This window comes from Strix uralensis, chromosome 1, assembly GCF_047716275.1.
Source record: "Strix uralensis isolate ZFMK-TIS-50842 chromosome 1, bStrUra1, whole genome shotgun sequence".
Lineage (NCBI taxonomy): Eukaryota > Metazoa > Chordata > Aves > Strigiformes > Strigidae > Strix > Strix uralensis.
The window spans coordinates 134,054,989-134,066,729 of NC_133972.1; the positions used below are offsets into that span (position 1 = coordinate 134,054,989).

General features: G+C 42.9%; 1 protein-coding gene across 2 annotated transcripts in view; it reads right to left on the minus strand.

The window, feature by feature from the left end:
* CA8 (carbonic anhydrase 8) overlaps nt 1-10,945 on the minus strand; it is a 54,069-nt gene extending 43,124 nt beyond the window's left edge. For both annotated transcript variants that reach the window (XM_074893794.1, XM_074893784.1), the window contains exons 1-3: nt 10,699-10,945; nt 10,091-10,282; nt 6,035-6,159 (exon numbers count right to left, since the gene is read on the minus strand). In XM_074893794.1, coding sequence (XP_074749895.1) covers nt 6,035-6,159; nt 10,091-10,282; nt 10,699-10,777 — 396 coding nt within the window. In that variant the 5' untranslated portion in view covers nt 10,778-10,945. The remainder of the gene's footprint in view (nt 1-6,034; nt 6,160-10,090; nt 10,283-10,698) is intronic.
* Nucleotides 10,946-11,741: the final 796 nt, after the last annotated feature.

Here is an 11,741-nt window from a genome sequence, read left to right on the forward strand (position 1 = left end):
TCTGTCCTCAAAAATTAGATAATGTCCAATAGGCATGTCTACTTTAAACTATTATTAATCTGTTATTCATAACCTGCCAAGGATATAGGTATTACATGAATGTCATCATTTTCATATAAGACACACTGTTTTAATCATGGCTCACAGTATTCATCTGCAATGATCCAAAAATTTAGAAAATCATCCAAGCCTTTGAGTAACAAGTTAATTTTCCACCAGAAAACCTGGATAATTCCTGAGCAGAGTTCCAGACCTCAGCATGAAGCTATGTAAACCCTTCGGGAATCTGTTCTTTTTGCCTCCTCTTAAATTCACGACTGCCTAAGCAAGATATTTGTCATTGATAGGTCTTGTGCTGCCAAAGTGAGCAGAATGTATTAATTTTTTTTTCACAAGCAGGTAATCAATGAAGTCAGATAAGGCAACAGTATTTACTCCTTGGTTTAAAATTTTTTATTCTAGGGTTTATGACTGGGATCATAGTCCCATTAAAGCTACTGGCAAAAATCCACAGATATCAGAAATGAGCTCACATACTAGAAACTACTGTCATTACGGATTAAATCCTGTTTGCCATTCACACCTACTCAGTCTCTCTGCAGTTCTTAAGTCTCTGCGTAAAAAAGGAAAAACATGCTTGCATGCACACTATCTATCTCCCAGGCCTTCTATTACAATTACAAATACTCTGTTTTATTTTTGTAACCCAATAAGGTAATAAGAAACTGATTAAAACCAGCGGCAAGATTAAATAACGTTGGCAAAGATTATTAAAAAGTTGGCAAAGAATAAATTTCCATGTTGAAAGCATGACACCTCCTCTAAGAAATGCCAGAAAGCGGATGCACAGTGTGCAGGAATCCGATTTCAGAGCCGGGCACAGAGAAATCCCCACACCAAAGACTGTATGGACTTGAGTAGGTAAGTGTAATGTTGACAGCCTAACCTGAAGCCCTAAAGCTGTAAACCTCTTTGATGAGGTCCTTAGGCAGGTACCATTTCACGTGAACAAAGGAAAACTTAATGGTTTAAATAGATTGAGGGTAGGATATGTTTTCTGCATTATCTTTAACTTCACTGCAGTAGGTATTTCAGTAACTCTGAAATAGTCTACAGAATGAATTAGTCTGCTCTATTACTACACAACAGAAAGGAACATCTTTTTTTCCCTGTACAGAACTGATTCTGGTCCCTCAGGCAACTGGATTTTCTTCTGTTTCACTCAAAAACTGTAGGACAGACAATAATACAGCTTTTAATCTTCCTGCACACCTTGGCAACACTTTTTAAATTATTTTCTGCCAATCCTCTTCTACTGAGAGCTTTCACATGGTTCACAGCTAATATAATCCTACATTTTAAAGAGGATGGATTACAGAGAATTATCCTCCTGTGTATTAAAAGTGGTGAAAGGAACCTTTTTATTTTCTCAGATACAGTTTCAGAGCAGCGGCCTGGAAACAACTGTCCCCTTATAGTCAGATTGTCCCTTTGGTCACACCACCTCTTGAGTAACTAGCACTTAGGGATATGGTGTAGTTGGGAACTGTCAGTGTTAGGTTAATGGTTGGACTAGATGATCTTCAAGGTCTTTTCCAACCTTGATGATTCTGTGATTCTGTAACTAAGAGAAAGAGACACATTGAAGGCATAATTTTCCTTGTTTTCCTTCACTTCAGAAGCAGTGAAAACTTTTTTTTTTCCATAAAACAGCATTAATGCCATCATATGGTTCACTTTCTACTGCTATCTTTCCTGTCTTTTTTGACTGTAAATTGATTCAGCCTGGCACTACAGTATGCTGTGTTTATACAGATATTAGGTACGATGGACTCCATTTTTAGCTGCCTCTATCTTAACTTTGTTAACAACAAAAATAAATAGCAGTAATTTGCTATTCCTGTTCCCTTCTATCTCCCTGTTATACATCAATGGTAAGGGAGAAAATCAGAGATTCACTAGATCTTCATTTGTTCTTCTTCCTTCCCCAATCCATACTCTTGGCCTGAATGAGAGGAATAAAGGTGTCAAATAGTTCCTCTCTTTCTTACACCTAAAATAGGCTCAGGTAAGTCACATATATAGGTGTGGATTTTACTGCTCTGTGGAAATGTGTACTGTAAAGCACAAACTAATCTTTGGTACCCTGTTCCATTTGCTGGCAAGAAATAGTGTCTCAGTGTTCAGATCATGACTACGTATTTAGCACAAGTGGTGGCCAAAGTTACTTTGGCCAAAAGACAAAGCAACACCGTTTACGTGCAGTAGCAGTACTTGGTGAGAAAGATTTCTGGAGAAAGCTGCACAAATGTCTCCTTCCAATTTCTGGCCAAAAGACAAGAACAGCCTTCATGCTCTTGTTTTAATGGAACAGAGAGCAGAGTATTGTACTGATATGCACAGCCATCTGTTTTTCCTTTGTTTAAAAAGACATGTTACAGTATTTACCTTTGACAACTATTTATTGTTTTCTCCTGCTTTCCTGACTGATTGCAAACACAGATGTTTTGGTGAAAATGGTAACACTGGTGTATTACTGTCAACATTCTCGTTTCTTCAGTCAAGGAAGGATCGAAAAAACACCTTTGCTGAACTTCACATAATAATAAAAATAACAACGAACTCAGCCTCCAAGCCACATGAACAAAGCTTTTCGACAGTGCAAATTATTTCAAGAAGCTGTTCCAGCTGTTCCATATGCTTAGTAGTCTAACCCATTTTACCATGAACCTATATATCCTAACCACATGCAAAGGCCCCAGCTGTCTACTAAGAAATAATAGATTTTTGCACTAAGAGACATGGGATATTACCCAACTAATACAGGATATTGCCCAATGTCTATAAAAGCAGTTACAGTATCGAAGGTGAAGAGACTAAGGAAGTAACTGAAGAGTGCTCTTCCAAACTTTGAAAAATAACACTCTTTTTTAGTCATCCTTTACAATGATCATTACACTGATAATCTGAAGCTGTTCCACAACTATTTGGTCCAATGTAATAAAATGAAGCCTTACAGTCTTCAGTCTTAAAAAACCAGACTGTTGCTCCAGTCAAAAAACAGTCTTAGATAGTCATCTCAGATAGATCTCTTCAAACTCAAAAGTTGGTTTCTGGAGAACTGCTCAGGGTTTATAACAGTGCAATGGAATATTTAATCTGGGCCTAGTTTGTTGTGTTGTTAATGTACACACTTAAACCAAGCACTTATGTTTTCACACTACTGCTTGTCCCTTTGACTTGTCTTCTTCCCACAAAGAGAGGAGAACTTAAAATCCTTACCACTTGCTTTGTAAATCATTTCTAGTTTCTTAGGAAAATATCCTACTAGATTTGCTCCGCTGGCAGAAGATCAAAACTTATGCACTTGGTGCTCAACACATTTCTAGGCATGCATTTGTGCAGAAACAACTGTCAGCTTATTTTGTATTAGTACAGGACGAAAGCATAAACTACACCAGACTGCTTGTATATAGCCAAAATAGGCACCCATCGCCATTTTTGTTCAGTAACTAACAAACCCAGTGAAAATCAAACCCAATATGCGTTCAGAATATGGTGATTTCCAACAACTGTGTAAACCAGTGTTAATGTTAAAAGTTAAGAAAATAAGATTTCCCAGTCTCTTGATCAAAATTATTGTTCTCCACCAAAACAAAACAAAAAAAAATTAGATGGGGCCATCCCTGGAATGGAAACAGAAAATCTTCCACTGTGGTGTCTCAGGTGTACTAACTCATAAACATTTATAGTCATCACAAGCACCTGTTTTATTATTGCTCAAGTATATTTGATTTAGACAATTTGAGATGGAGTTAATATAGCAGCTCTTTGTGCATATAGCAGAAGGAAATGCAGCTCATCTGTCAAACAAACTGCCCTGCACTTTCTTGCAACATGGGGCAGAAGATGATGAATTGGCTCAGCCAATACACCTGTGTGCAACTGACCTTGGATACCACAAGCTATGCTGTCATTTTCTGCCAGAAGAATTAATCTGCATCAGGATCTGTTTGCAAAATCAAACATTCACACTGTATTTAAAGTGTATTATGAGTCATTTTTTGTCTGCTACAGAATTTTTGCATCAGTAGTTATTTCTTGGTGATCAGGGTCTTCCAGAAAGCTGCTCAGATGCAGAGACAGCATAACACCAGCTTGCTCACCTCCAGGTGATGTTCTTCAACTGTGCCAGAATTCTGTTTGTGCAGCTGCTGTGCTGCTTTTAAAGCAGGTGAAGAAGGAAATCCCTTCATGACTGATTTAAGTTTGTTGTTTTGAATCTCTGGGTCAAGTATATTTTTCTCTGGACTGATTTGGAATTGAGAATTCTGGGGTTTCTGCAGATAGACTGTTGCCACATACCACCAAGTCTGTTTGCAAAGTGATCCTAATTAAAGAAGGAGATCCTGACAGACTCCTAAGCACAGTTCTTGACATAGTTCATGTCAATATTTCTTGATCACCACATGCTAGATCAGCCCTAAGGAAAAGCACTAAGCGAGCTGTTTCATAAAGAACAAGCTACTTCCTGACTCAGAGGAACACTGCAGTATCCTGAAGGTCTTACTGCCCATATAAATCATGTTATATATATTATGTCAGGTAACCAGGATGCAGAGGTGATTCCTCTGCTTTCCCTTTGCTTGATGAGTCTTGCCAATTCAAGTAATTCTCTTGCACTGCCAGGCACTGCCTGAAATCAACCTCCAAAGAGGATCTACATGTAGCTGTGGCACTTAGGGACATGGTTGAGTGGTGGACTTAGCAGTGTTCGGTTTACAGCTGGGTTCAATGACCTTAAAGGTCTTTTCTAAACTAAATGATTCTATGATTTTATGATCTGCCTCAACTCAACTTTCAAAGCCCTTTTGCGTGACTTTATATATTTTTTTGTATATGGTTTTTTGATGGACCAGTGCAAAATAGCAAACAGCAGAGACCAAAATCTGACCCACAACTCTTAAAGAAAGTACCTGAACAACCCTAAGAATTAGACTGATGGTGTAAGTCCACCAGCTTTTTACACTTAGCTGTGCAGTAGTTGCTCTAATACATTTTATATCCTTTTCCATAAAGCAGTTCTGTTCCAGTAGTCTGGCACTCATGAATGTAATGCTACAATAACAAATTTGCTATCACTGAACAACACAGAGAAAAAGGAAACAGAGTTTCAGGCTCATGAGGGATTATGGTAGATAAGTAAGGCAAAAATAACTCAACTCTGAAAAAGTCTTGAATTTCTTTAAAAAAATAGTGCACAACAGATGAAATAAAAGATGCAAAGCTGAAGTCACCAAACATCAGGGTTGGTTTCTGTTAAAATTAGTCTTGCAGTCCAGAGTCTAAAGGAATACTCCAAGCCACCCCTTGACAAGTGTAAGCACCGGGACAGTGGGAAGTGAAATAATATGATGAATGGCTGCTGGAGGGCAGGAGAAATAGGTCCATTTTGGGTTGCCTAGGAGCTCAAACTGACACCCCATGAACAGCTGATTTTTTTCAGACTGCATTATCACTTTCCTTGTGTTTCATCATTTTGCAATTCATTGAGATATTACAGAACATACCCGAGAATATCACATAGTCTTCAATTTTCAGGTATCTAAAGCTATTTCATGAGCAAATTGCTCTACACTTACTCCAAATTTACGGAAGTTGTTCACCATTGAAATATTTCCAGTGGCTAGTTCTCCCCATCTGTAGCTATTAGTCAAGGTGACACAGAAAGTGTTGAAACGACAGATCCTGTTAGAACACTAACATTATTAAGGCAGAAGTTAATAATTCTGCAAGTTAACTTTACGACCAATTAATCACACAATGTGATGAGTGCTGGAGGCATTCTATTCCAGATGCATATCCTAATTTACCTGCAGTAAAGCACACCTCAACAAGATAACTTTGTGGTTGAAATATAAAGCAATAAAATGCTGAGTTAAAAGAAACTCTCTTTTGAACTACCAAGAATTCAGGCTATGAAATCAAATCTTTTGCATTCAGCAGGTGTTATGCAATGCAGTGTTACTCTTACCTCCATGGGAAAGGCCTTAAAATTAACCGTGTGTTCAGAACCACGCTGGTTTTCTCTCCCCCAGTGAAATCGAACATCGTGTAGTTCAAACTCATGTCCTCGAGGTAATGGCCCCCCTATTAACACTGTGAAAGAAGACAAATGGTAAAGAACTTGGCTTTCAAAGCAGACAAGCCACTGAATACATCCTCCAAATAGAATAAGGAGATTGTTGCAAGCTTCGTTATTATCAGCAGTACTAGAGAGGAGAAGAGTAAAGTTGACAAACTTGACATCTTTACTTTTGAAGTACCACACAGGTACAGAATGCGAAGTCAGGCAGTTACAAACAACAGTGAAACTGCTGTCATGCTGCACTCTCTGTTTTATGAGGCAGAACAGTCGGTCATAACACAAAATAAAAACATTGTACCTTTATCAGTCGGAAGAGTGAATATATTTATTGCTCTTATCAAGACAGTAGCTATGTGCTCTAAACAGATGGTGAGGGTTCTGAATTGAACTGGTGACTACCTCCAACTTGTCCGAATGCTTAATCTCCATCACCTATATTTGCTATGAGTCACAGAAACTGATAGAAAACTTTTGATTGCCAATATTTTGCCAGGTAAAGGTGTTCGATCATATACCACCTGTCAGGCTTCTGAGATACAGAATGCCTCCATATCCAAATATAATCAAACCTACACACAGGAGCAACAACATACTTTGTTTACTTAAAAACAGCTTGTAGGCAGCCATGGCTTGTTTTTTTACTTCAGTTTTTTAAACATCCAGAATTTCTTAAAAGCATCTGTCCACAATTGCAACACATACACAAAAAAATTTATACAGTAGCTTGATACTTTTGCATTAATAGAGACTTCCACCATAAGTAGTAAAAGCAAGCAATTGTACCTTATGAGGCCAAATCTACTTTGAAATTAATCAATGGAAACATTTTGCCCAGGGATTTCTGAATCTGCTTCGGATCAAATATTACTCCACAAGCTGTAGGTAACTTCCCACTGAAATCACTGAATATTGGCTTCTAGGCAGGGCTGGTTTTTACTTAAGAGCATTCAGAGTCTTCCCCAGAATCCATTAAATTCTAGCTTACATTTCATAGACTTTGAATGAATCTTTTACAATCTCTGATACTTGATAAGGATTATTTAATTGTATAACCTACAGCTTTAGGGAATTAAAGTTCCATAATATAAAGTTATTTTGACACACAAACTAAATGGCCTTAGTTTGGAGCACAGGACATAGTGTAATACTAAAACATGATTTAGCACCTGAATCATATTGTAACTGTACAAACACAAAAACAAAAGTACAGAACTATAAAAAACCTGAAAGAAAACTCATCAGTTATGGTTTTCATAAGCAGTTACATTGCAGAAAAAGGCAAAATATTCAAATTAAGCCTCCTTTAATAATTCTTCACAACTAAGCTAACCCTAACTAGGGTTTCTAAAATTAAATGTCCTAAATTTAGTTATAGATTCAGATTTTCTTCTTAAACTTGCTTTATCTGTATTCTATCTACACCTGTATCCCACAGGGAAAATCTACAAATCTGGTGGACACCGGGGGAAACAACCAATTGAAGTGTTTAGGGAAATCTACTCAAATAAACCCATGATACTCAATTAGTACTATTTCTTAGGAAAATGAAGCATTTACTCTGTTTTAAAATATTGTTCCTGGAGAAAGTGTAACTAGAACAAATGTTCTCTACATGATGTAGTTCTGGGTCTCCAGGAGCTTCAAAGAGTTTATTTCTGAAGCTTAAATTATAACACTGATCCCGTGATAAAAGTATTTCAATGCATGAAGCACGTTTATCTTTCCTTTGCCTTTCATGAAATCTTGATCCTTGTCAATGCATGAAACATGTTTAACTTTGCTTTGCCTTTCAGCAATTTTTGATCCTCATTAGAATATTATTCTGAAACCACCATCCACTGTGCAATCCACTGCTGGCTTAAGAGAAGTCCCTCTGTTAGCAGGATATCCTCTAAAGCATTTTTCAATATACAATTCCATTACACAGTTGGTCATGCTTCTTCCACCTAACGCATAACACATGTACAATGATCAAACTGGAAGCAGCCTGTGAAAATGTTTGCAATTAAATAATGAGAAGGATTTAGGAATTCCAGATGGACTGCATGTCCTGAATTAAAGGATAAAATCAATCACCAGTAATGACAAATTGATTTTTAATATCTCTTAATCAGTTTACTTTTTTGCACAAAGAAGTTTTTCTTTGACTGTTAATATTACAGTAGATGAGGATCTCTTCCACATTCATTGAACAGAGTTTCAAAAGCATTTAGTGCTCAACAGTTCCCATTAAAATAATCTGGCTAAATGGATTTGTCATCAGAGATCCCCTGTGAGGAAAAGAAGCTGCAGGAGTTTCCGAAATCCCTGAAAATTGGCCAGAATACTAGGTCATACACAGCTTGTTAACTCTTTTCTCCTCTCGGTGGGGATAACAGACGTTTTCTTCCCCCTCCCAAATATGGAAAAATTATCCCCAGTTTATAAATTGAGAATGGGAAGTGATATCATACGAAATCTAAGGAAAAGCTGAAACCAGAGTTAAGACTTCCTAGATCATAATTCCAGGCCTCAGGCATAAACTTATTCTATTTCACATTTGCTTATATTTCAAGACTCGTCAGTCTGGCATCACACTGCCTTCAAGTTTAAAAAGAAGTCTTTCCTTCTCTTAAGTCTTCAATGGTTTTTTGCACATGCATTCAGGTGTGTTGGTCCCATCTTACTAATTATTGCTACGAAGTTACAAACTGCTCTTGGGAAAGGTAGGGTTGAAGGAGTTGCATTCTGGCACGCAAGCGATGACATCGCTTGCGGTCACACTCACATCCTCCACAGGAGAATTCAAGAACCCTCCTGATCCTGCAGAGAGAACTTTACTCCTTGGGAAATGAGCTCTGCTTCTAATACAGGCAGTAAAACTGGCTGGAAGTACAAAATTTCTATTCTATTGCAAATCCGAAAAATTCTGTGGACAGAAATGTTCTGTGTTGCAATAATACATGGAATTTATCATGGAAAGGAAATTATAAAGGAAAGCATCATTATTAAAATAACAAACCTTTCCTTTTTAAAAAATTCAGTGTAAAACTGAACTGACTCCCTCACTCTCAGCACAGCTGTAGCTCCCAGGACTACTGGGATCTCAGAAGAAAACAAAAGTTGGAATGTCTCACGGTTTGACAATGTTCAGCTGTTTAAATGCCCCCAAAAGCTGTTACTAGCTAAGATTGGTTAGAATAACATGAATGCTCTTCCAAACACATGGTAAGAACTACCACAGTGCTGGGAAGCACAGTGGACTTTTCTCTCCCTACTTTCTTGACAGTTGCCTCCTTCATACAAAATAGTTTACCCAGATGAAAGGTCAGCATGAGATACTGCGATTTCACTTAAGTTGGAATTGTTTCTTTTATTATTTGCTCGGGGGGCTGATTCTTGTTTGATGAATGACACAAAACACCTCCTTTAAGAAATTAGGACTGCTTTGCTACCTGCTCTTCATCACTTTTGTAAGCATGTGTAACTGGAGTTTCTCTCTTAAGCTGCCCAATTCTGTAGTTAGTATTCAGAACCCACTCAAATTAATGAAAAAAGCTCTTTTAACTTACACGGTCTTTGGATCAAGGACAAATTTTGCCAGCTGTACAAAATAGTTTGGCATCACACTGTCTTAGGGATAGGCTGGACTGCTTCTGAATGCAGACAGCAGTGCCGGTGAATTGGATGACACACCACAAGAGGAAATTCTGGACTTGCTGTGAAGCAATCTGACTGACCACACAGTTTGGCGTTGACCCTTGCAGCTCCCATTGCAAAGCTTGCTCCTTTTTCCTACCGGAGTCAACTGCAAGACTCTCACCGGCCGCAGCCGATGCCGAGCGAGCACACCCGCTCGCTGCTGGGAGCAGCTGCTGTTCCCACGCTCCGGGACACACGTACAGCGAGTCTCAGGGCAACGCCAGCTTTAGGGGGTAAAGCAAGGGCCGTGTTTCAGCATACCTGATTTGGACTTCAGGGCAATCTGAATTGAATGCCCGTCGTTGATCACTTCACAGTCACGACACACTACGTAGTTTGGCGACAAACGCACTTCCAGGAGCGAGGGGTCGTATTTAGCTTCTCTCGAGTTCAAGTTAATAGGCGACTGGTACTCCCCGTTAGCATCAGGAAAAATCAGCCCCCACTCCACTCCTGAGACACAGGGGAGAGCCGTCACGGGCACACCCGGCACCCCGCGCTGCGCCGCGGCTTCCCGGGCCACCCCGACCCTCACCCCGGCCCTCACCGCCCGCGCGCTGCCGCCCACCGCCGCGGGAAGCGGGGGGCTGCAGCTCCGCGCCGCCTCGGCCCGCCGGCCCCGGCCACCGCTGCCGGGCGGCCCCGCGGCCGCCGCCGCCCCGCGCCGCCCCCGCCGGCCGCGACCGACCCGCCGCCCGCTGCGGGCCGGCACCTCCCGGCTCCCCGCGGCTCGGGCGGCCGGGGGGCGATTTTCTCTCCGCTCTGCCACTGAAATCCTCCCACCGTCACCCCCTCCTCCCTCCTCCTCCTCCTCCTCCTCCGGCCGCGGCGAAAGTTTCTCCCCGCCGGAGCCGCCGCCCGCTCCTCACCTTCCTCGTAGCCCCACTCCGGAGCCTCCTCCCGGCGCGGGAAGGGCTCGGCGCCCTCGATCAGGCTCCTGTCAGCCATGGGCGGGCGCCCTGCGAGCGGCCCCGGCTCCCCTCGGCCGGGCGGGCGGCGGGAGCGGGTGTGCGAGTGTGAGGGGGTGTGTGAGCGGGTGTCAGTGTGTGTGAGCGGCTGTGAGCGGGTGTGAGGGTGTGTGTGAGCGGGTGTGAGGGTGTGTGTGAGCGGGTGTGTGAGCGGGTGTGAGGGGCGAGGCGGGCTGGCGCCGCTCCCCGCCGTGCCTCGGCCCTCCCTCCGCCCTCCCGCCCCCGCCGGCGGGTGTCGTCCTGTGGCGGGGCAGGGGCCGGGGGCGCGGCGCGGCCGCCGGGCGGGCCCGGGAGCCGGTCGCTGTCCCAGCGAGGGGTAGCGGGGCAGGCGGCGGAGCGGGGAGGAGGCAGCCGGCGGCCCAGTCTGGTGTCCCCCGCGGGCCGCCGCTGCCCCGTGCTCCCTCGCGTCGTCCGCGCCTTCCCCCGCAGGCCGCTCCCCGCACCTGGGCGCCTGGGTGTCCCCGCAGCTCCCGCTGCCCCCCGAGCCGAGCACAGGCGGTCTGTGCGCCCGGGGACACCGCGGAGAGCAGCTTCAGCAAGGGCAAGGGCAAAGCCCTGCCCCTGGGGAGGAACACCCAGGCACTGCTCCGGGCTGGGGGCCACCAGGAGGGAAAGCATCTTGGCCGAGAATGGGGTCCAGGCGGGCACCCGGCTGGACATGAGCCAGCCGTGTGCCCTTGCTGCGAGGAAAGTGAATGATGCTTTGGGCTCCATTAGGCAAAGCAATGCCAGCAAGCTGAGGGAGGTGATCCTGCCCCTCAGCGCTGGTGAGGCCACACCAGGGGTGCTGGGTCCAGGTCTGGGCTCCCCAGTACAAGAGGGACATGGACATGCTGGAGAGAGTCCAACGAAGGGTCACGAAGATCGTTAAGAGGCTGGAGCATCTCTCCTCTGAGGAAAGGCTGAGAGCTGGGACTGTACAGCCTGGAGAAGAGCAAGCTCAG